The 26283-nt window shown below is 45.8% G+C and overlaps 1 protein-coding gene across 1 annotated transcript in view; it reads right to left on the bottom strand.

Annotated features, from left to right (window-relative positions):
- TRIM65 (tripartite motif containing 65) overlaps positions 1-25758 on the bottom strand; it is a 49218-nt gene extending 23460 nt beyond the window's left edge. The window contains exons 1-2 of the mRNA XM_077251772.1: positions 25155-25758; positions 11243-11338 (exon numbers count right to left, since the gene is read on the bottom strand). Of these exons, the coding sequence (XP_077107887.1) occupies positions 11243-11338; positions 25155-25601 (543 nt within the window). The 5' untranslated portion in view covers positions 25602-25758. The remainder of the gene's footprint in view (positions 1-11242; positions 11339-25154) is intronic.
- Positions 25759-26283: the final 525 nt, after the last annotated feature.

Genomic DNA, 26283 nt, shown 5'->3' with positions numbered 1-26283 from the left:
GAAAGGAGAGAAATAAGTAGTCTGCTGAAATTTTTTTTTTTTTTTCTCTCCTTCTAATCTTTGAATGGCTCTGTGTCCACCTGTTTGTAATGGATCTTCAGAGTGTAACTGCAGGTTTGAATAATCTCGCCACGAAGGTACAAAATTTGCAAGATTTTGTTTGTCATGCACCTGTATCTGAGCCGAGAATTCCTTTGCCGGAATTTTTCTCGGGGAATAGATCTGGGTTTCAGAATTTTCGAAATAATTGCAAATTATTTTTGTCCCTGAAATCTCGCTCTGCCGGAGACCCTGCACAGCAGGTCAGGATTGTGATTTCCTTGCTCCGGGGCGACCCTCAAGACTGGGCTTTTTCATTGACACCAGGGGATCCTGCGTTGCTCAATGTGGATGCGTTTTTTCTGGCCTTGGGGTTGCTTTATGACGAACCTCATTTGGAGCTTCAGGCAGAAAAAACTTTGATGTCCCTATCTCAGGGGCAAGATGAAGCGGAAATTTACTGCCAAAGATTCCGTAAATGGTCTGTGCTTACTCAGTGGAATGAGTGCGCCCTGGCGGCGACTTTCAGAGAGGGTCTCTCTGATGCCATTAAGGATGTTATGGTGGGGTTCCCTGTGCCTGCGGGTCTGAATGAGTCCATGACAATGGCTATTCAGATCGATAGGCGTTTTCGGGAGCGCAAACCAGTGCACCATCTGGCGGTGTCCACTGAGAAGTCGCCAGAGAGTATGCAGTGTGATAGAATTCTGTCCCGAAGCGAGCGGCAGAATTTTAGACGGAAAAATGGGTTGTGTTTCTATTGTGGTGATTCTACTCATGTTATATCAGCATGCTCTAAGCGCACTAAAAAGCTTGGTAAATCTGTTTCCATTTGCACCTTACCGTCTAAGTTTATTCTATCTGTGACCCTGATTTGCTCTTTGTCATCTATTACCACGGACGCCTATGTCGACTCTGGCGCCGCTTTGAGTCTTATGGATTGGTCCTTTGCCAAACGCTGTGGGTATGATTTAGAGCCTTTGGAGACTCCTATTCCTCTGAAGGGGATTGACTCCACCCCATTGGCTAATAAAAAACCACAATACTGGACACAAGTAACTATGCGTATTAATCCGGATCACCAGGAGATTATTCGCTTTCTGGTGCTGTATAATCTACATGATGATTTGGTGCTAGGATTGCCTTGGCTGCAATCTCACAACCCAGTCCTCGACTGGAGAGCTATGTCTGTGTTGAGCTGGGGATGTAAGGGGGCTCATGGGGATGTACCTGTGGTTTCCATTTCATCATCTATTCCCTCTGAAATTCCTGAGTTCCTGTCTGACTATCGTGACGTCTTTGAAGAATCCAAGCTTGGTTCGTTACCTCTGCACCGAGAGTGCGATTGTGCCATAGATTTAATCCCAGGTAGTAAATACCCAAAGGGTCGTTTATTTAATCTGTCTGTGCCTGAACATGCTGCTATGCGAGAATATATAAAGGAGTCCTTGGAAAAGGGACATATTCGTCCATCGTCATCTCCCTTAGGAGCCGGTTTTTTCTTTGTGTCAAAAAAAGACGGCTCTTTGAGACCATGTATTGATTATCGGCTTTTGAATAAAATCACTGTTAAATATCAATACCCATTGCCGTTGCTGACTGATTTGTTTGCTCACATAAAGGGGGCCAAGTGGTTCTCTAAGATTGACCTTCGTGGGGCGTATAATTTGGTGCGAATCAGGCAGGGGGATGAGTGGAAAACCGCATTTAATACGCCCGAGGGCCACTTTGAGTATTTAGTGATGCCTTTTGGTCTTTCAAATGCTCCGTCAGTTTTCCAGTCCTTTATGCATGATATTTTTCGTGATTATTTGGATAAATTTATGATTGTGTATCTGGATGATATTCTGATTTTTTCGGATGACTGGGACTCTCATGTCCAGCAAGTCAGGAGGGTTTTTCAGGTTTTGCGGTCTAATTCTTTGTGTGTGAAGGGTTCTAAGTGTGTTTTTGGGGTACAGAGGATTTCCTTTTTGGGATATTTTTTTTCCCCCTCTTCCATTGAAATGGATCCTGTCAAGGTTCAAGCTATTTGTGATTGGACGCAGCCCTCTTCTCTTAAGAGTCTTCAGAAATTTTTGGGCTTTGCTAACTTTTATCGTCGATTTATTGCTGGTTTTTCGGATATTGCTAAGCCATTGACCGATTTGACTAAGAAGGGTGCTGATGTTGCTGATTGGTCCCCTGATGCTGTGGAGGCCTTTCGGGAGCTTAAGCGCCGTTTTTCCTCTGCCCCTGTGTTGCGTCAGCCTGATGTTGCTCTACCTTTTCAGGTTGAGGTCGACGCTTCTGAGATCGGAGCTGGGGCAGTGTTGTCGCAGAAAAGTTCTGACTGCTCCGTGATGAGGCCTTGTGCCTTCTTTTCCCGCAAATTTTCGCCCGCTGAGCGGAATTATGATGTTGGGAATCGGGAGCTTTTGGCCATGAAGTGGGCTTTTGAGGAGTGGCGCCATTGGCTTGAGGGGGCCAGACATCAGGTGGTGGTATTGACTGACCACAAAAATTTGATTTATCTTGAGACCGCCAGGCGCCTGAATCCTAGACAGGCGCGCTGGTCATTATTTTTCTCTCGGTTTAATTTTGTGGTGTCATACCTACCGGGTTCTAAGAATGTTAAGGCGGATGCCCTTTCTAGGAGTTTTGAGCCTGACTCGCCTGGTAACTCTGAGCCCACAGGTATCCTTAAGGATGGAGTGGTATTGTCAGCCGTTTCTCCAGACCTGCGGCGGGCCTTGCAGGAGTTTCAGGCGGATAGACCTGATCGTTGCCCACCTGATAAACTGTTTGTTCCTGATGATTGGACCAGTAGAGTCATATCTGAGGTTCATTCTTCTGCGTTGGCAGGTCATCCTGGCATTTTTGGTACCAGGGATTTGGTGGCAAGGTCCTTCTGGTGGCCTTCCCTGTCACGAGATGTGCGAGGCTTTGTGCAGTCTTGTGACGTTTGTGCTCGGGCCAAGCCTTGTTGTTCTCGGGCTAGTGGATTATTGTTGCCCTTGCCTATTCCTAAGAGGCCTTGGACGCACATCTCGATGGATTTTATTTCAGATCTGCCTGTTTCTCAGAAGATGTCTGTCATCTGGGTGGTGTGTGACCGTTTCTCTAAGATGGTCCATTTGGTTCCTCTGCCCAAGTTGCCTTCTTCTTCCGAGTTGGTTCCTCTGTTTTTTCAAAATGTTGTTCGTTTGCATGGTATTCCTGAGAATATCGTTTCTGACAGAGGGACCCAATTCGTGTCTAGATTTTGGCGGGCATTCTGTGCTAGGATGGGCATAGATTTATCTTTTTCGTCCGCTTTCCATCCTCAGACGAATGGCCAGACCGAGCGGATTAATCAGACCCTGGAGACATATCTGAGGTGTTTTGTGTCTGCTGACCAGGATGATTGGGTTGCTTTTTTGCCATTGGCGGAGTTCGCTCTCAATAATCGGGCCAGCTCTGCCACTTTGGTGTCCCCGTTTTTCTGTAATTCGGGGTTTCATCCTCGATTTTCCTCTGGTCAGGTGGAATCTTCGGATTGTCCTGGAGTGGATGCTGTGGTGGAGAGATTGCATCAGATCTGGGGGCAGGTGGTGGACAATTTGAGGTTGTCCCAGGAGAAGACTCAGCTTTTTGCCAACCGCCACCGTCGTGTTGGTCCTCGGCTTTGTGTTGGGGATTTGGTGTGGTTGTCTTCTCGTTTTGTCCCTATGAGGGTCTCTTCTCCTAAGTTTAAGCCTCGGTTCATCGGCCCGTATAAGATATTGGAGATTCTTAACCCTGTTTCCTTCCGTTTGGACCTCCCTGCATCCTTTTCTATTCATAACGTTTTTCATCGGTCATTATTGCGCAGGTATGAGGTACCGGTTGTGCCTTCCGTTGAGCCTCCTGCTCCGGTGTTGGTTGAGGGTGAGTTGGAGTACGTTGTGGAGAAAATCTTGGACTCTCGTGTTTCCAGACGGAGACTCCAGTATCTGGTCAAGTGGAAGGGATACGGCCAGGAGGATAATTCTTGGGTGAATGCATCTGATGTTCATGCCTCTGATCTGGTTCGTGCCTTTCATAGGGCCCATCCTGATCGCCCTGGTGGTTCTGGTGAGGGTTCGGTGCCCCCTCCTTGAGGGGGGGGGTACTGTTGTGAATTTGGATTCTGGGCTCCCCCGGTGGCTACTGGTGGAATTGAACTGGTGTCTTCATCTTCTCTGTTCACCTGTTTCCATCAAGATGTGGGAGTCGCTATATAACCTTGCTGCTCTGTTAGTTGCTTGCCGGTCAACAATGTTATCAGAAGCCTCTCTGTGCTTGTTCCTGCTCCTAGACAACTACTAGATAAGTTGGACTCTTGTCCATGTTTGTTTTTGCATTTTTGTTCCAGTTCACAGCTGTAGTTTCGTTACTGTGTCTGGAAAGCTCTTGTGAACAGGAATTGCCACTCTGGTGTTATGAGTTAATGCCAGAGTTTTAAAGTAATTTCTGGATGGTGTTTTGATAGGGTTTTCAGCTGACCATGAAAGTGTCCTTTCTGTCTTCTGCTATGTAGTAAGTGGACCTCAAATTTGCTAAACCTATTTTCATACTACGTTTGTTATTTCATCTTTATTCACCGCCAATACATGTGGGGGGCCTCTGTCTCCTTTCGGGGTATTTCTCTAGAGGTGAGCTAGGACTGATATTTTCCTCTGCTAGCATTATTTAGTCCTCCGGCTGGTGCTGGGCATCTAGAATCAACGTAGGCATGCTACCCGGCCACTGCTAGTTGTGCGTTAGGTTTAGTTCATGGTCAGCTCAGTTCCCATCTTCCAAGAGCTAGTTCCTATATATGCTTATGCTATGTTCTCTTGCCATTGAGATCATGACAGTTCACCTGTTTCCATCAGGATGTGGGAGTCGCTATTTAGCCTTGCTCCTCTGTCACTTCCATGCCGGTCAACATTGTAATCAGAAGCCTTTCTGTGCATGTTCCTGCTGCTAGACAACTCCCAGCTAAGTTGGACTTTGTCCTTGTTTGTTTTTGCATTTTGTTCCAGTTCACAGCTGTAGTTTCGTTTCTGTGTCTGGAAAGCTCTTGTGATCTGAAATTGCCACTCTGATGTTATGAGTTAATACTAGAGTCTTAAAGTAATTTCAGGATGGTGTTTTGATAGGGTTTTCAGCTGACCATGAAAGTGCCCTTTCTGTCTTCCTGCTATCTAGTAAGCGGACCTCAATTTTGCTAAACCTATTTTCATACTACGTTTGTCATTTCATCTAAAATCACCGCCAATATTTGTGGGGGCCTCTGTCTGCCTTTCGGGGAAATTTCTCTAGAGGTGAGCCAGGACTATATTTTCCTCTGCCAGGATTAGTTAGTCCTCCGGCCGGCGCTGGGCGTCTAGGGATAAAACGCAGGCTACGCTACCCGGCTACTGTTAGTTGTGCGGCAGGTTTAGTTCATGGTCAGTTTAGTTTCCATCCTTCCAAGAGCTAGTTCTTATGTTTGCTGGGCTATGTTCTCTTGCCATTGAGAACCATAACAGACATTCTCCCAAAACTCCTCTGGATCATCCAAATGCTCTCTAGCAAACTTCAGATGGGCCCGGACATGTACTGGCTTAAGCAGTGGGACACGTCTGGCACTACAGGATCTGAGTCCATGGTGGCGTAGTGTGTTACTTATGGTAGGCCTTGTTACATTGGTCCCAGCTCTCTGCAGTTCATTCACTAGGTCCCCCCGCGTGGTTCTGGGATTTTTGCTCACCGTTCTTGTGATCATTCTGACCCCACGGGGTGGGATTTTGCATGGAGCCCCAGATCGAGGGAGATTATCAGTGGTCTTGTATGTCTTCCATTTTCTAATTATTGCTCCCACTGTTGATTTCTTCACTCCAAGCTGGTTGGCTATTGCAGATTCAGTCTTCCCAGCCTGGTGCAGGGCTACAATTTTGTTTCTGGTGTCCTTTGACAGCTCTTTGGTCTTCACCATAGTGGAGTTTGGAGTCAGACTGTTTGAGGGTGTGCACAGGTGTCTTTTTATACTGATAACAAGTTTAAACAGGTGCCATTGCTACAGGTAATGAGTGGAGGAAAGAGGAGACTCTTAAAGAAGAAGTTACAGGTCTGTGAGAGCCAGAAATCTTGATTGTTTGTTTCTGACCAAATACTTATTTTCCACCATAATATGCAAATTAAATGTTAAAAAAACAGACAATGTGATTTTCTGGATTTTTTTTTCTCAGTTTGTCTCCCATAGTTGAGGTCTACCTATGATGTAAATTACAGACGCCTCTCATCTTTTTAAGTGGTGGAACTTGCACTATTGCTGACTGACTAAATACTTTTTTTCCCCACTGTATATAATACTAGATGGTGGCCCGATTCTAACGCATCGGGTATTCTAGAATATGTATGACAGAACTTGTTCAGTAAACGTAAACATAGCATATAACAGCCCACGTAGCATATAGCACAGCCACGTAGCATATAACACAGCCCACGTAGCATATAGCATAGCCACGTAGTATATAACACAGCCACATAGCATATAGTACAGCCATGTAGCATATAACAGCCCACGTAGTATATAGCACAGCCACGTAGTATATAGCACAGCCACATAGTATATAACACAGCCACGTAGTATATAGCACAGCCACGTAGCATATAACACAACCATGTAGCATATAACAGCCCACGCAGTATATAGCACAGCCATGTAGTATATAACACAGCCAAGTAGTATATAGCACAGCCACGTAGCATATAGCAAAGCCACGTAATATATAACACAGCCTACGTAGCATATAACAGCCCACGTAGTATATAGCACAGCCACGTAGCATATAGCACAACCACATATCATATAACAGCCCACGTAGTATATAGCACAGCCACGTAGCATATAACACAGCCCACGTAGCATATTGCACAGCCATGTAGTATCTAACACAGCCCACGTAGCATATAACACAGCCCACGTAGTATATAGTACAGTCCACGTAGTATATAATACAGCCACGTAGTATATGGTACAGTCCACATAGTATATAGCACAATCCATGTAGTATATAGTACAGTTCACGTAGTATATAGTACAGTCCACGTAGTATATAACACAGCCCACGTAGTATATAGCACAGTGCACGTAGTATATAGCACAGCCACGTAGTATATAGCACAGGTACAGCCCACATAGTGTATAGCACAGCCACATAGTATATAGCAGCCACGTAGTATATAGCACAGCCACAGAGTATATAACACAGCCCACGTAGTATATGGCACAGCCCACGTAGTATATAGCAGTGTGGGCACCATATCCCTGTTAAAAAAATTAAAAAATAGTTATATACTCACCTTCCGGCGGCCCCCGGCTCCAGCCCAGGAGTTAGCAATGCTCTCGCCAGGTCCGTTCCCAGTGATGCTTTGCGGCAATAACCCGTGATGACGTAGCGGTCTCGCGTGATCCTACGTCATCTGGGGTCATTTCGCAAAGCATTACTGGGAACGGAGCTGCCGAGAGCACTGCGAGGATGGGGAAGGCCTCGGGGGCAGCCGGAAGGTGAGAAAAGCACGATTTTTTTTTTTATTATTATTTTTAACATACCTTTTTACTATTGATGCTGCATAGGTAGCATCAATAGTAAAGCCTGTCGCTGATTGGTCGCGGCCGGCCGGGCGCGACCAATCAGCGACGGGGGATTTCCGTTACAGACAAACAGATGGAAATGGACCTTAGACAATTATATATATAGATTACATGCAAAATAAGGTGCATAATGCAAAATCGTTGAATGGTGTACAAGGATGCAAGGTTTATAAGAGATGGTCAAGCACAATTAGGGGTGATATCTACCTATCTATATAATGTTATATTAGCTGTGTCAGATTTCACCTGGGAGCACAGAGTATCAATAAGAAGTACACAGCTTCCAGGGGAAAACAGAGACAGTAATGTGCACACCATAGCCCAAGGTAGCTAAATACAACAGTGACAATAAACAATATAGATACCAAGAGCCAGTATAGATACCCTGTGTGTGGTCACGTCAAGCGTACCCCTTGACACACGTTTCGATGTTGAATCTTCCTCAGAAGGGGTGCATAATTTTTTAATGGTTCTTAAAATTATGTAAATTAATAAAATTACTTATTCATTTTGAGAATTTGTGTTGGAGGACTTGGTCTGTTCTATACATTTTTTGAGTTATACTCAAGTGAGGTGTCCACAAGATGGGAGGGGGAGCAGCAGCAGTGGGTCACTCATGTTCCAGAAGCTAAAGAGAAATGAATATTCACTGCACTGGCAATTAATACGTAGTTCTCTGTAAAAGCGCGCACAGTGTCAGCCACAACCGTCTCCTGCAGCTGCCCGGTGGTCACGTGTGACCGCTACTTAAGATAAATCAATATTCATTTCTCTCCACTCTCATGGGCATGGATATAAATGAATATTCATTTCTCTTAAGTAGCAGCACACGTGACCGCTCAGTGGCTGACACTGTGCACGCTACTTAATACTCACTGCCCTCCACACACATAGTTCCTGAGTGGGGAGCGGTGAGTATTCCGGCAGCTGTGCTCTGCTTGTGAGCAGCGCATGACATCCCTGCCATGTGCTGCTTACAAGCATACAGCAGCTGCTGGCACTGGAACAAGACGCTGCGAGGGAGCACAAGAAGATAAGTATAATGGTTTATTTTTTTTATATTTTTTGATGTGGGCCAATCATACCAGGATAAGGATGGGGTCATGCATACAAGGATAGGGATGGAGCCATGCATACAAAGATAGGGATGGGGCCATGCATTCAAGGACAGAGATGGAGCCATGCATACAAGGATAGGGATGGAGGCCAATCATACCAAGATAGGGATGGGACCATGCATTCAAGAATAGGGATGGAGCCATGCATTCAAGGATAGGGATGGAGCCATGCATTCAAGGATAGGGATGGAGCCATGTATACAAGGATAGGGATGGAGGACAATCATACCAGGATGTGGATGGGACCATGCAAACAAGGATAGGGATTGGGCCATGCATGCAAGGATAGGGATGAGGAGCCATGCATACAAAGATAGGGATGGGGAGCCATGCAGACAAGGATAGGGATGAGGAGCCATGCAGACAAGGAAAGGGATGAGGAGCCATGCATACCAGGATAGGGATGAGGGGACAATGCATACCAGGTTGGGGATGAGGAGCCATGCATACCAGGATAGGGCTGAGGAGCCATGCATACCAGGATGGGGATGAGGAGGCCATGCATACCAGGATGAGGATGAGGGGACAATGCATACCAGGCTTAGACTCGAGTCAATAAGTTTTCCCAGTTTTTTGTGGTAAAATTAGGAACCTTGGCTTATACTCGGGTTGGCTTATACTTGAGTATATACGGTAGTTAACAAATTGAGCAGCCAAGCCGCCACAATGATAAAAAAATCACAAAGAAGATGCTTCCCATAACTTCTTCCTATAGAACTCAGCGATAAGTCGCCATGTGCACATAGCTTTAAAGGGAATGTGTCACCAGGTTTTTACTATGTAATCTGAGAGCAGCATTATGTAGGTGATGGGACCCTGGTTACAGGGATGGATCACTTACTGGGCTGTGTGTTTGTTTCAATAAGATGAGTGTTTTATCAGAAGGAGATTATCACTAACTTGCGAGCTTACAGTCTACAGGATGATGGGGAAGGAGACAATAGGTTGATGGTTGCAGGAGCTCCGGTGTTGGGGAGGCGGTAGCTCCGGTAGTGATGAGGAGGCAGTTGGGTCAGTGCAGGCTGTAGGCTTTCCTGAAGAGGTGGGTTTTCAGGTTCCGTCTGAAGGATCCAAATGTGGTTTATAGTCGGTTGTGTTGGGGCAAAGAATTCCAGAGGATGGGGGATTTTCGGGAGAAGTCTTGGAGGTGGTTGGGTGAGGGGCAAACAAGTGTGGAGGAGAAGGAGGTCTTGGGAGGACCGGAGATTATGTGAGGGAAGATATCGGGAGATTAGTTCAGAGATATATGGAGGAGACAGGTTATGGATGGCTTTGTAGGTCAGTACTAGTAATTTAAACTTGATATGCTGAGGGAATGGGAGCCAATGAAGAGATTTGCAGAGGGGAGAAGCGGAGGAGTAGCGAGGAGAGAGATGAATTAGTCGGGCAGCAGAGTTAAGGATGGACTGGAGAGGTGCAAGGGTGTTAGCAGGGAGGCCGCAGAAAAGGATGTTGCAGTAGTCAAGGCGGGAGATGATGAGGGCATGCACAAACATTTTAGTAGATTGACGGTTGAGGAAAGGACGGATTCTGGAGATATTTTTGAGCTGGAGGCGACAGGAGGTGGAAAGAGCTTGGATGTGCGGTATGAAGGACAGGGCAGGGTCCCAATACCCCACATGTGGTTGAAAACTTTCTTTTGAGGCACAGTGCAAAGCTCAGAAGAGAAGTTGCGTGCCAAGTCACATTGGCAGAGCCCCTGAGGTGCCAAAACAGCAGAACCCCCCCATAAGTGACCCCATTTTACAAACTAAACCTCTCCATGAATTCATCTAGGGGTGCAGTGATCATATTGACACCACAAAATTTTATACCATTGGGCAATGAAGAAAAAAATAATTCCATTTTTACCACGCAAATTTTGTTTTAGCCCCAGATTTGACATTTTCACAATGGGAAATGGGTATAAATGGCACCAAAATTTGTCCTACAATTTCTGCTGAATATAGAAATACCCCATATGTGGCTGTACAATACTGCTTAGCACAGCACATGATCTAACTAACTTGCTAGTGCTTGGTGACCCGGATGTCGTCATGATGACATTAGGTCACCATGGCCACGATCTGGACCCCGTGATGACATTGCTGGGTCTCCGATTCTAGGACAGAGGGGCTTTCTTCCCTTTGCCTGCTTGCTAAATGTGTAGTTTGTGCTCTGGAGTCCCTGCTTTTCGAAAAGCCTAACACAAGAACGAACCTGTGCCACACCAGATGACAAGACATGTCTCAGAGTTTGAGAAGCACGGCACGGCACAGCCACCTTAAAACGGCACTTATAAGTAGAAGCCTTCTAGCACGTCATATATAAAATAATCATATAACATTGTCTTTGAGCTTCGATCTCACACTGAAGCAAAAATGCTCTAAAAAGCACAGAACCCCCAGCACTGCTGTGCCCCATTCACCAGAAATCTCCAGCAAAGCATTTCTAATCACCTGGCACAATAACAGGTACAGTAACCCTGCTGCATGCATACTACCTTAATGCCTTCTATTTTACACTTCCATTTTTCAATCTCTTCTTCCGTATGCTTCTGTTGATGGACGCTGGCTATCAAGTCATTTGAGAGTTTCTTCTATTTGTGTGGAAATAAAGAAAATGTATGAAATAAAAAACAGCATTATACAGGTACAGGATGAATGGATCACTTGTCACATCTAGCAATAGGGTTGACTTAAAAAGAATAGGATCAACCCTCCCATGCTGTCTACATGGGCATGTAGGTCATAGGAAGTTGAATAAAGTGACACCCTGATATCTGCGATCTGATGTCTTATTCCACAGTAATCCACCCTTTTTCTTATATGTAAATAAGCTGTTCAGCGCTATGGGCCGGACATAGATCTCCCTGAGAATCTGCCTCCAGAGGTTATTTTAAATAAAAGAAAGCATTACCAGTGAGACATGTAATGACTACTGACACTTTGCTTTCATAATCATACACAGCTCTGCAGTGAGATCAGAACTAACACAGCACAACAGCAGTGAACTGTGCCTCAATAGAAAAATATTTGCAGCTGCGGTCCACTCACAGTACCGTACTTCAGCTTCCTTCTCACAGGCAGCTAGTGTGGGGGAAGGGCAGCACAGCAGAGCCGACAGCTGCAAATGTGCTTATTCGTAATGAGACACGGTTCAACTCTGCTGCACTGTGTTAGTTATAATCAGACACAGCTCTGCAGCAGAGCTGACAGCACAATGAGAGGACAAATGCTGCTGCAAATGTTTGTAATGAGACAAAGTTCACTTCTGTTCTACTGTGTTAGCTCTGCTGTACTGTGTTAAATCTGATGTCATTGTAACGCTGCGTATGATTATGAGAGCAAAGTGTCAGTCATTACATGTATAAACTTTCTATGAGATGCATGCCCATATAAATGGCTTACAAGGGTTGATCCTACTGACAGATGCCCCTTAAAGCTGGTCTGTCACCCAATCCCCAAATGTAAACTGCATATATTTTTAAATAGATCCTAGACATCATAAGGATGCTGTACTTACTTTAAAAATCGGTGTTAAAATGGCTGTATAATCCTTTTTGAAAGTTTACCTCAATCTCAACTTACCTAGCCTGATTGGCAACTCCTCAGTGTTCCTCTTGCTGAGATCTCACACATTTCAGTACAAGCTGCAGGTGAGAGTGGAGACTGCATACACATGTACACATGATCTATTTCACTGTATAGCTAAGATCATAAAATGCTCATCTTAATATCAGGAAAAAAACATTCTGACAGGGAGTACACCTGTCCCATCAGGTCAAACATTTCTATTTTAATAACATACACAATTTCGATAGTGCAATCTATTGAGAAATCCACATTAGAAGGAATCTGTCACCAGGTTTTAGCTACCCCACCTACGAGCAGCATGATGTAGAGGCAGAGACCCTGATTCTAATGATACAGCACTTACTGGGCTGCTTGCTGCAGTTTTGATAAAATAACTTTTTATTCTGCTGCAGATTTAACAGTGCTCTGAAAGCTGAGCTCTCTACAACCCCACTCACACGACTGATTGTCAGTTTTCCATGCACAATGTGTATATGTCAGACAGCTGTATAACTAATTGCGCCCTAAAGTTGCAAGCTGCCAGATGGCCATATAACACAGGCGATTATAGCTTAGCAGTGCACGGACTGACCATCACCTCTCCTGACCCGAGCATGACAGCTGAATAGAAATACATGAAGCTGTCACATTCAGGTCAGGAGAGCCGCCAGCCAGTCCTTAACTTCGTGCATGTCAAAACGACTCATGCGGACGCATCCGCATACAACACATGTCTGTGCGCAGGACGCATACGGAAGTAGGCGGAGCTTAAGGGAAGAAGTGCAGAAGTAGGCGGAGCTTAAGGGAGGAAGTACGCAGCCCTACGCACTCTACCCAAACGCAAGTGTGAACCCGGCCTAAATGAAGTGGGCTCTCATAGCTACAGTAATACCACACATATGGATGCTAACTGTGGATTAGGCACATGTGGGGCTCAGGAGGAGGGGGCGTTTGGATTTGGGAGCAAAGATTTTGCTGGATTTTTTTTTGGAGGGAGCCATGTAAAGTGTTCCAAAGCCTTTGTAATACCAGTAATGTGGACACCCATATATTTCAGTTAACAGATGACGGACCTAAGTAGGAACTTGTTTTTTGTGTATTGAGTAGAAGCTTTTATTGGTGGTATTTTGGATCAGATTACATTTATCTTGCGTTCTACATTGAGCACTTACATAAAGGTTTTCATCTAAAGCTACAAAATACATGATTTGGATGCAACTCCCGAGGGATCAATTCACTAATGAGGCAGCAGAGTTACTCTGGACTGTGTGTGGCTTCTGTTCGGCATTTCAGAAGTGCACAAAACTGAAAACTGTGGAAGACCGTGCTTTTACGCACGACTAAAAAGTCAGACACCGACAGATCACAAGCCAGACAAAGTTCGCAGTGCCTCCACCTGCCTCATGATAGGGAATCTTCTGCTGGGGGATCACTTATCTCAGAGATTTCCACAGAAACCCCGGTATAAGCGCACAGTGTAGAGTGCAGGATAAATGTGAGCTGAGCCTTACTGCGATCTTTGGGAGGCAGAATGAACAAATCAACAGCAGGTGAAGAATTGGTTCTATTTATTTGTTACGCCGCTCCTCGTGCAGTATAAGCGATTAGTTGACTTTATTCTTCGGGTTTTATGCGATTACAGCAATACTAGATTTATAAAGTTTTTTTTAGGTTTTGCTAATATCACACACTAAAAGACCCCTTTTTTCCTATGTTTCTGCCAACAGTAATGTGAGGGCTTGTTTTTTACAGGATGAGTCGGAGTTTTTAGTTTAACCCTTATTGGAAACAGAATATTTTTTGATCGCTTTGTATTCCAATTTTTGGGTGGCAGAATAAACAAAAACCAGCAATTCAGAGATTGCTTTTTTTACGTCGTTCCTCATGCGGTATAAGTGACCCCATAACCTCCCTATCCAACATCACTGAAGGGGGGCTTAATTGTCTCCTCTCCAAATCGCACCTCACCACCTGTGCGCTTGACCCCATCCCATCTCCTCCCTAACCTCACCACCACACTTATCCCATCCCTAACCCACCTCTTCAACCTATCACTAACTTCTGGCACCTTCCCTTCTGCTTTCAAACATGCCACAATCACGCCTATCCTTAAAAAGCCAACCCTCGATACAACTGCTATGTCCAGCTATCGCCCAATATCGCTGCTCCCAAACTCCTGGAGCAGCATGTCCACTCTGAACTTTCCTCCCACCTCTAGTCTAACTTGCTCTTTGACAATCTACAATCTGGTTTCCGCCCCCATCACTCAACTGAGACAGCCCTGACCAAAATCACTAACGACCTACTTACCGCCAAAGCTAACGGACAATACTCTGTACTCCTCCTCCTAGACCTGTCCCCTGCTTTCGACACAGTTGACCACTGCCTCTTACTAAAGATCCTCTCCTCCTTTGGCATCAAAGACCCTATCCTGGATCTCCGCGTACATTTCCAAACGCACATTCAGCGTCTCCCACTCCCACACTACCTCCTCATCCCACCCTCTCTCTGTTGGAGTCCCCCAAGGCTCTGTTCTAGGACCCCTACTCTTCTCAATCTATACACTTGGCCTGGGACAACTCATAAAGTCCCATGGACTCCAGTACCACCTTTATGCTGATGACACTCAGATCTACCTCTCTGGCCCAGACGTCACCGCTCTGCTGCCCAGAATCCCAGAGCGTCTATCAGCCATATCCTCCTTCTTCTCTTCTCGCTTCCTCAAACTCAATGTGGACAAATCTGAACTCATCATCTTTCCTCCATCCCATAGATCTTCCATACCTGACCTATCTATCGCAATCAACGACATCATGCTTTCCCCCGTACCGGAAGTCCGCTGCCTCTGAGTAACCTTTGACTCTACCATGTCATTCAAACCGCACATCCAAGCTCTGTCCACTGTTATGACCCCAATGGCGAGGGTCTCAGAGGAACGTGGAAGTCTGCAGAATACAAAAATCCAGCTCATAGGGCAGTGGTAACTGGGTTGACCATATATCTACTCCTAACGCCAACACTAGAAGTAGCCGGGGATCATTCCTACGTTGATTCTAGATGACACGCGCCAGCCGGAGAATCTAGCTACCCCTAGTAGAGGAAAACAAAGACCTTTCTTGCCTCCAGAGAAGGGGACCCCAAAGCTGGATAGAAGCCCCCCACAAATAATGACGGTGAGGTAAGAGGAAATGACAAACACAGAAATGAACCAGGTTTAGCACAGAGAGGCCCGCTTACTGATAGCAGAATAAAGAAAGGTAACTTATATGGTCAACAAAAACCCTATCAAAATCCACACTGGAAATTCAAGAACCCCCGAACCGTCTAACGGTCCGGGGGGAGAACACCAGCCCCCTAGAGCTTCCAGCAAAGGTCAGGATATAGATTTGGAACAAGCTGGACAAAAATACAAAACCAAAACAAATAGCAAAAAGCAAAAGGCAGACTTAGCTGATATAACTGGAACCAGGATCAGTAGACAAGAGCACAGCAGACTAGCTCTGATAACTACGTTGCCAGGCATTGAACTGAAGGTCCAGGGAGCTTATATAGCAACACCCCTAACTAACGACCCAGGTGCGGATAAAAGGAATGACAGAAAAACCAGAGTCAAAAAACTAGTAACCACTAGAGGGAGCAAAAAGCAAATTCACAACAGTACCCCCCCCTTAGTGAGGGGTCACCGAACCCTCACCACGACCACCAGGGCGATCAGGATGAGCGGCATGAAAGGCACGAACTAAATCGGCCGCATGAACATCAGAGGCGACCACCCAGGAATTATCCTCCTGACCATAGCCCTTCCACTTGACCAGGTACTGAAGCCTCCGCCTGGAGAGGCGAGAATCCAAGATCTTCTCCACCACGTATTCCAACTCGCCCTCAACCAACACAGGAGCAGGAGGCTCAGCAGAAGGAACTACAGGCACAATGTACCGCCGCAACAAGGACCTATGAAATACATTGTGAATAGCAAACGACACAGGAAGATCCAGACGAAAAGATACAGGATTAAGGATTTCCAATATCTTGTAAGGCCCAATAAAACGAGGTTTAAATTTGGGAGAGGAGACCTTCATAGGAACAAAGCGGGAAGAAAGCCATACCAAATCCCCAACGCGTAGTCGGGGACCCACACCGCGGCGGCGGTTGGCAAAGCGCTGAGCCTTCTCCTGTGACAACTTCAAGTTGTCCACCACATGATTCCAGATCTGCTGCAACCTATCCACCACAGAATCCACCCCAGGACAGTCAGAAGGCTCCACATGACCCGAAGAAAAGCGAGGATGGAAACCAGAGTTGCAGAAAAAAGGCGAAACCAAGGTGGCGGAACTAGCCCGATTATTAAGGGCAAACTCAGCCAACGGCAAGAATGTCACCCAATCGTCCTGATCAGCAGAGACAAAACACCTCAAATAAGCCTCCAAAGTCTGATTGGTTCGCTCCGTCTGTCCATTAGTCTGAGGATGGAAAGCAGACGAAAACGACAAATCAATGCCCATCCTACTACAAAAGGATCGCCAGAACCTGGAAACGAACTGGGATCCTCTGTCTGACACAATATTCTCAGGGATGCCGTGCAAACGAACCACGTTCTGGAAAAACACAGGAACCAGATCGGAAGAGGAAGGCAGCTTAGGCAAAGGAACCAAATGGACCATCTTGGAGAAGCGATCACATATCACCCAGATAACGGACATGCCCTGAGATAGCGGAAGATCAGAAATGAAATCCATGGAGATATGTGTCCAAGGTCTCTTCGGGACAGGCAAGGGCAAGAGCAAACCGCTGGCACGAGAACAGCAAGGCTTAGCTCGAGCACAAGTCCCACAGGACTGCACAAATGACCGCACATCCCTTGACAAGGAAGGCCACCAAAAGGACCTGGCCACCAGATCTCTGGTGCCAAAAATTCCCGGGTGACCTGCCAACACCGAGGAATGAACCTCGGAAATGACTCTGCTGGTCCACTTATCCGGGACAAACAGTCTGTCAGGTGGACAAGACTCAGGCCTATCAGCCTGAAATCTCTGCAACACACGTCGCAGATCCGGAGAAATAGCTGACAAGATAACTCCATCTTTAAGAATACCAACAGGATCAGCGACTCCAGGAGCATCAGGCACAAAGCTCCTAGAAAGAGCATCGGCCTTCACATTCTTTGAACCTGGTAAATACGAGACAACAAAATCAAAGCGGGAGAAAAACAATGACCAGCGGGCCTGTCTCGGATTAAGGCGTTTAGCAGACTCGAGATACATCAGATTTTTGTGATCAGTCAAGACCACCACACGATGCTTAGCACCCTCGAGCCAATGACGCCACTCCTCAAATGCCCATTTCATGGCCAACAACTCCCGATTGCCCACATCATAATTTCGCTCGGCAGGCGAAAACTTCCTAGAGAAAAAGGCACAAGGTTTCATAACAGAGCAACCAGGGCCTCTCTGCGACAAAACGGCCCCTGCCCCAATCTCCGAAGCATCCACCTCAACCTGAAAGGGAAGTGAGACGTCAGGCTGGCACAAAACAGGCGCCGAAGTAAACCGGCGTTTCAACTCCTGGAAAGCCTCCACGGCAGCAGGAGCCCAGTTAGCTACATCGGAGCCCTTCTTGGTCATATCCGTCAAAGGTTTCACAATGCTAGAAAAATTAGCGATAAAACGACGGTAGAAGTTAGCGAAGCCCAAGAACTTCTGAAGACTCTTAACTGACGAGGGCTGAGTCCAATCAAGAATAGCTCGGACCTTGACTGGGTCCATCTCCACAGCAGAAGGGGAAAAAATGAACCCCAAAAAGGGAACCTTCTGTACACCAAAGAGACACTTTGAGCCCTTGACAAACAAAGAATTTTCACGCAAAATTTTAAAGACCAACCTGACCTGCTCCACATGCGAATCCCAATTATCAGAAAAAACCAAAATATCATCCAGATAAACAATCAAAAATTTATCCAGACACTTCCGGAAAATGTCATGCATAAAGGACTGAAAAACTGAAGGCGCATTGGAGAGCCCAAAAGGCATCACCAAGTACTCAAAATGACCTTCGGGCGTATTGAATGCGGTTTTCCATTCATCACCTTGCTTAATGCGCACAAGGTTGTACGCACCACGAAGGTCTATCTTGGTGAACCACTTGGCACCCTTAATCCGGGCAAACAAGTCAGACAACAGCGGTAAAGGATACTGAAATTTGACAGTGATCTTATTTAAAAGCCGATAATCAATACAAGGTCTCAAAGATCCGTCTTTTTTTTCCACAAAAAAGAATCCCGCACCAAGAGGGGAAGAAGACGGACGAATATGTCCTTTCTCCAGAGACTCCTTGATATATGAACGCATAGCGGTATGTTCAGGTACCGACAGATTAAACAGTCTTCCCTTAGGAAATTTACTGCCTGGGATCAAATCTATAGCACAGTCACAGTCCCTATGAGGAGGCAGTGCACTGGACTCAGACTCACTGAAGACATCCTGATAATCAGACAAATACTCCGGAACTTCCGAAGGCGTAGAAGAAGCAATAGACACAGGCAGGGAATCCCCATGAATACCACGACAGCCCCAACTTGAGACTGACATAGCCTTCCAGTCCAGGACTGGATTATGGGTCTGTAACCATGGCAGCCCCAAAACAACCAAATCATGCATTTTATGTAAAACCAGGAAACGTATCACCTCGCGGTGTTCAGGAGTCATGCACATGGTAACCTGTGTCCAATACTGCGGTTTATTTGCTGCCAATGGTGTAGCATCAATACCCCTAAGAGGAATAGGATTTTCTAATGGTTCAAGAGTAAAACCACAGCGCTTAGCAAATGAGAGATCCATGAGACTCAGGGCAGCACCTGAATCTACAAACGCCATGACAGGATAAGATGACAGTGAGCAAATCAAAGTTACAGACAGAATAAATTTAGGTTGCAAATTACCAACGGTGACAGGACTAACAACCTTAGCTATACGTTTAGAGCATGCTGAGATAACATGTGTAGAATCACCACAGTAGTAGCACAAGCCATTCCGGCGTCTATGAATTTTCCGCTCATTTCTAGTCAGGATTCTATCACATTGCATTAAATCAGGTGTCTGTTCAGACAACACCATGAGGGAATTTGCGGTTTTGCGCTCCCGCAACCGCCGGTCAATTTGAATAGCCAGTGCCATAGTGTCATTCAGACCTGTGGGAATGGGAAAACCCACCATAACATTCTTAATGGCTTCAGAAAGGCCATTTCTAAAATTAGCGGCCAGTGCACACTCGTTCCAATGTGTCAGCACGGACCATTTCCGAAATTTTTGGCAATACACTTCAGCCTCGTCCTGCCCCTGAGACATAGCCAGCAAGGCCTTTTCTGCCTGAATCTCAAGATTGGGTTCCTCATAAAGTAAACCGAGCGCCAGAAAAAACGCATCAAGATCAGCCAATGCCGGATCTCCTGGCGCCAGCGAAAAAGCCCAATCCTGAGGGTCGTCCCGTAAGAACGAAATCACAATTTTTACTTGCTGAGCAGAATCTCCAGATGAACAGGGTCTCAGGGACAAAAACAATTTACAATTATTCACGAAATTCCTAAACTTAAACCTGTCTCCGGAAAACAGTTCAGGAATCGGTATTTTAGGTTCTGACCTAGGATTTCTGATAACATAGTCTTGTATGCCCTGCACACGAGTAGCCAGCTGGTCCAAACTTGTAATCAAGGTCTGGACATTCATGTCTGCAGCAAGCATAGCCACTCTGAGGTAAAGGGGAAGAAGAGAAAGAAAAAAAAAAAAACTCAGAATCTTCTTTCTTATAATCCCTCTTCTGCAATGCATTAAACATTTAATACTGACCTGGCAAACTGTTATGACCCCAATGGCGAGGGTCTCAGAGGAACGTGGAAGTCTGCAGAATACAAAAATCCAGCTCATAGGGCAGTGGTAACTGGGTTGACCATATATCTACTCCTAACGCCAACACTAGAAGTAGCCGGGGATCATTCCTACGTTGATTCTAGATGACACGCGCCAGCCGGAGAATCTAGCTACCCCTAGTAGAGGAAAACAAAGACCTTTCTTGCCTCCAGAGAAGGGGACCCCAAAGCTGGATAGAAGCCCCCCACAAATAATGACGGTGAGGTAAGAGGAAATGACAAACACAGAAATGAACCAGGTTTAGCACAGAGAGGCCCGCTTACTGATAGCAGAATAAAGAAAGGTAACTTATATGGTCAACAAAAACCCTATCAAAATCCACACTGGAAATTCAAGAACCCCCGAACCGTCTAACGGTCCGGGGGGAGAACACCAGCCCCCTAGAGCTTCCAGCAAAGGTCAGGATATAGATTTGGAACAAGCTGGACAAAAATACAAAACCAAAACAAATAGCAAAAAGCAAAAGGCAGACTTAGCTGATATAACTGGAACCAGGATCAGTAGACAAGAGCACAGCAGACTAGCTCTGATAACTACGTTGCCAGGCATTGAACTGAAGGTCCAGGGAGCTTATATAGCAACACCCCTAACTAACGACCCAGGTGCGGATAAAAGGAATGACAGAAAAACCAGAGTCAAAAAACTAGTAACCACTAGAGGGAGCAAAAAGCAAATTCACAACAGTCCACCTCCTGTCACCTCCAGCTCAAAAATATCTCCAGAATCCGTCCTTTCCTCAACCGTCAATCTACTAAACTGGTTGTGCATGCCCTCATCATCTCCCGCCTTGACTACTGCAACATTCTTTTCTGCAGCCTACCTGCTAACACCCTTGCACCTCTCCAGTCCATCCTTAACTCTGCTGCCCGACTAATTCATCTCTCTCCTCGCTACTCGTCCGTTTCCCCCCTCTGCAAATCTGTTCACTGGCTCCCATTCCCTCAGCGTATCCAGTTCAAATTACTAATACTGACCTACAAAGCCATCCATAACCTGTCTCCTCCATATATCTCTGAACTAATCTCCCGATATCTTCCCTCACATAATCTCCGGTCCTCCCAAGACCTCCTTCTCTCCTCCACACTTATTCGCTCCTCATCCAACCGCCTCCAAGACTTCTCCAGAATATCCCCAATCCTCTGAAATTCTCTGCCCCAAATGTCCGACTATCAACCACATTCGGATCCTTCAAACGGAACCTGAAAACCCATCTCTTCTGGAAAGCCTACAGCCTGCACTGACCTCGCTGCCTCCTCACCACTACCGGAGCTACCGCCTCACCAACACCGGAGCTCCTGCAACCCCCAACCTATTGTCTCCTTCCCCATAATCCTGTAGAATGTAAGCCCGCAAGGGCAGGGTCCTCGCCCCACTGTATCAGTCCGTGATTGTTAGTTTGCTTACTGTAAGTGATATCTGTAATTTGTATGTAACCCCTTCTCATGTACAGCACCATGGAATCAATGGTGCTATATAAATAAATAATATAATATAATAAAAATAATTAGACAACTTTATTCTTTGGTTCAGTACAATTACAGCAATACCAGTTTTATATTTTTGAGATTTTGCCGCTTCTACACAATAAAATAATTTTATTTAAAAAATATTGTTTTTGCATCTGTGTTCTGAGCTATATATATTTTTCCACTCACACAGCTGTATGGAGTCTTGTTTTTTTGCGAGACAAGATGACGTTTTTATTTACATAAGCCTTTTTAATTGTGCCTTATTCCATAGTTTTTTGCCACTTTTTTTATCTATTTTTATACGGTTGTTCATTGTAAAGGTTACCCCTGGTCCTTAAAGGGGTTGTACCAAGTTTGGGCCTATCCCCTACCGAACACTGGGAAACCTAACTTTCCTGATAACAGGGACAAAGGGAGCCATGGTCGATCATGCGCACCACCGTTCCATTCTTTCTTAATGCGAACTCAGCGTTTTGCAGATCTACAGCACTCCCTAAGGGTTGTCTGTTCAAAACTGATAAGTCTACAGTCACTCTGTGTGACTGAAGACTTATGCACAGTGCCAGGGACCAGAGGGTATGTATGAGTTATACATACCCCCGGCCAATGGTTGCAGCTAGTGATGAGCGATTATACTCGTTACCCGGGTTTTCCCGAGCACGCTCGGGTGATCTCCGAGTATTTGTTAGTGCTCGGAGATTTAGTTTTCTTCGCCGCAGCTGCATGATTTACGGCTGCTGGACAAACTGAACACATGTGGGAATTCCCTAACAAACAGGCATTCCTTACATGTATTCAGCCTGTCTAGCAGCCGTAAATCATGCAGCTGCGGCAAGGAAAACTAAATCTCTGAGCACTAGCAAATACTTGGAGATCACCCGAGCAACGAGTATACTCGCTCATCACTAGTTGCAGCCTTACAACATACACATGTATAGAGCCAAGGCTGCGCCCCGACCAGTGACATGGATAGCCAGTGCTGCTAGTCTGAAACCGACGAATCACCAATTCTGTGCTGGGGGGAAATCATAAGTTTGCAGTCACACAGAGTGACTGCAGATATATCAGTTTTGATAATGAATGGGGTGGAGGTGCACATGATCGATCACTGTTACATTAGCTGAAGTTCTCCAGATCGGTGGGGGTCCCAACGGTCAGGAAAGTATCCTACCCCATGGAAACTTTATGCAACCCTTTAACACCTTTCTGCCAGCTGAATAGTATGTTAGCTGGCAGTATCCCCCGCTTTGAGGTGGGCTCCTGACATGTGCCCGCAATGGGCGTGAGCGGAATCGCGATCCGCCCGCGCCCATTAACTAGTTAAATGCTGCTGTCAAACTCTGACGGCGGCATTTAATAAGAAGTACTCGCACCGCTGACCCCCGTCACGTGATCGGGGGTCATCGGTGCTTTGCCAAAACAACCAGAGGTCTCCTCAAGACCTCTATGGTTGTTGATGGCAGATTGCTATGAGCGCCACCCTGTGGTAGGCGCTCATAGCAAGCCTGTAATTCTGCTGCACAGAGGTGATCTGTGCATCACCTCTATGTAGCAGAGGCAATCGAGCAGTAGATGATCCAATGGAGGCTATTGAAGCATGCCAAAATAAAAAAAAAGTGTTTAACCCCTTTCAGACCTCGGACGGGATAGTACGTCCGAGGTCAGAAGCCCCGCTTTGATGCGGGCTCCGGCGGTGTTTTGAACAGCTGACATGTGCCCGCAATAGGCGCGGGCAGAATCGCGATCTGTCCGCGCCTATTAACTAGTTAAATGGCCTGCTTTGCCATGCTATTGAAGCATGGCAAAAGTAAAAAAAAAAAAAAGTTAAAAATATAAAAGTTTAAATCACCCCCCTTTCGCCCCAATCAAAATAAATCAATAAAAAAAAAATCAAACCTACACATATTTGGTATCGCCGCGTTCAGAATCGCCCGATCTATCAATAAAAAAAAGCATTAACCTGATCGCTAAACGGCGTAGCGAGAAAAAAATTAGAAACCCCAGAATTACGTTTTTTTGGTCGCCGCGACATTGCATTAAAATGTAATAACGGGCGATCAAAAGAACGTATCTGCACCAAAATGCTATCATTAAAAATGTCAGCTCGGCACGCAAAAAATAAGCCCTCAACCGATACCAGATCATGAAAAATGGAGACGCTACGAGTATCGGAAAATGGCGCGTTTTTTGTTTTTTTTTAAACTTTGGAATTTTTTTTCACCACTTAGGTAAAAAATAACCTAGTCATGTTAGGTGTCTATGAACTAGTACTGACCTGGAGAATCATAATGGCAGGTCAGTTTTAGCATTTAGTGAACCTAGCAAAAAAGCCAACCAAAAAACAAGTGTGGGATTGCACTTTTTTTGCAATTTCACTGCACTTGGAATTTTTTTCCCGTTTTCTAGTACAAGACATGCTAAAACCAATGATGTAGTTCAAAAGTACAACTCGACCCGCAAAAAATAAGCCCTCACATGGCCAAATTGAGGGGAAAAAAAAGTTATGGCTCTGGGAAGGAGGGGAGTGAAAAACGAACACGGAAAAACGGAAAATCCCAAGGTCATGAAGGGGTTAAAAATATTAAAAAAAATAAAAAATATATAAAAGTTCAAATCACCCCCATTTCACCCCAATCAAAATAAAACAACAAAAGAAAATTCAAACCTACACATATTTGGTATCGCCGAGTTCAGAATCGCCCGATCTATCAATAAAAAAAAAGGATTAACCTGATCGCTAAACGGCGTAGTGAAAAAAAAAAATTAAAAAATGCCAAAATTACGGTTTTTTGGTCGCTGCGAGAATACATTAAAATGCAATAACGGGTGATCAAAAGAACATATCTGCACAAACATGGTATAATTAAAAACGCCAGCTCGGCACGCAAAAAATAAGCCCACACCCGACCCGAGATCACGAAAAATGGAGACGCTACGGGTATCAGAAAATTGCGCATTTTTTTTCCCTTTTAAGCAAACATTGGAATTTTTTTTTTACCACTTAGATAAAAGAGAACCTAGTCATGTTAGGTATCTATGAACTCGTAATGACCTAGAGAATCATAATGGCAGGTCAGTTTTAGCATTTAGTGAACCTAGCAAGAAAGCCAAACAAAAAACAAGTGTGGGATTGCACTTTTTTGCAATTTCATCGCACTTGGAATTTTTTTCCCGTTTTTTTGTTACACGACATGGTAAAACCAATGGTATCGTTCAAAAATACAACTCGTCCCACAAAAAATAAGCCCTCACATGGCCATATTGGCGGAGAAAAAAAGTTATGGCTCTGGAAATAAGGGGAGCGAAAAAAGCTCCGGGGGTGAAGGGGTTTAGCCGCCTGTGCTGATACACATCCATGCCCAGTTATGTACAGTATATACAGACCATGCATGGCACTACACCCACAGGACATTATAGTGCCAGCATTAGCAGGCTATGGGGGTCCTCCTCACCTTCTTCTGCCCACTCAGCTCCTCCACGTCCTGCACGTCGTGTTGCCGGCAGCCTGTCAGCAGACACTTGCCGCAGATGCTGCGACTGTCGGTGGCGCAGTACATGGTCAGCGGCTGGTGATGGCGCTGGCACAGCGTTGGCGCGGTATTGTCGGCACCGGGGCTTGCCTGCACAGGGGGCACCATGGCTCTGCCAAGCTCCAGTGCCTTCATGCCATCCACCACCTTACTGAGGTTGACGTTCTTCTGAGGCTCCGGCCGCTGGGGGAAGGGGAACCGGCATTCCGGGCAGATGTAGGAAGGCATCTCCTTGTCCCAGTACTTATTAATGCATGTCAGGCAGAAGCTGTGCCCGCACGAAAGAGTGAGGGGGTTGGCGAACAGCTCCCAACAGATGCTGCAGATAAGCTCGTTCAGTAGGTGGGAGAAATTCTCGCCCGCCTCCATTGTAACTGCAGGTGCAGCTCCAGAGCCTGGAAAAGAAAGTGAAACCTCTGTGCTGACAAGTGCGAACAGGAAGGGGCGTGCAGAGGAGGAAGGTGGGCGTCAGCAGAGAGCTCAGCTGAGCAGAACCATCCAAACAGGCAGCACTGCCAGTGTATACGAGATGGGCAGCACTGCCAGTATAGATAAGGAGGTGTGCAGCACTCCCAGCATAGATAAGGAGATGTGCAGCGCTGCCAGTATAGATAAGGAGATGGGCAGCACTGCCAGTATAGATAAGGAGGTGTGCAGCACTGCCAGCATAGATAAGGAGGTGTGCAGCACTGCCAGCATAGATAAGGAGATGTGCAGCACTGCCAGTATAGATAAGGAGATGGGCAGCGCTGCCAGTATAGATAAGGAGATGGGCAGCACTGCCAGTATAGATAAGGAGGTGTGCAGCACTGCCAGCATAGATAAGGAGGTGTGCAGCACTGCCAGCATAGATAAGGAGATGTGCAGCACTGCCAGTATAGATAAGGAGATGTGCAGCACTGCCAGCATAGATAAGGAGATGGGCAGCACTGCCAGTGTATACGAGATGTGCAGCACTGCCAGCATAGATAAGGAGATGGGCAGCACTGCCAGTATAGATAAGGAGATGGGCAGCACTGCCAGTATAGATAAGGAGATGTGCAGCACTGCC

Source organism: Ranitomeya variabilis, chromosome 4 (genome assembly GCF_051348905.1).
Source record: "Ranitomeya variabilis isolate aRanVar5 chromosome 4, aRanVar5.hap1, whole genome shotgun sequence".
In the NCBI taxonomy this organism is placed as follows: domain Eukaryota; kingdom Metazoa; phylum Chordata; class Amphibia; order Anura; family Dendrobatidae; genus Ranitomeya; species Ranitomeya variabilis.
This window is presented reverse-complemented; position numbering and strand designations above follow the sequence as displayed.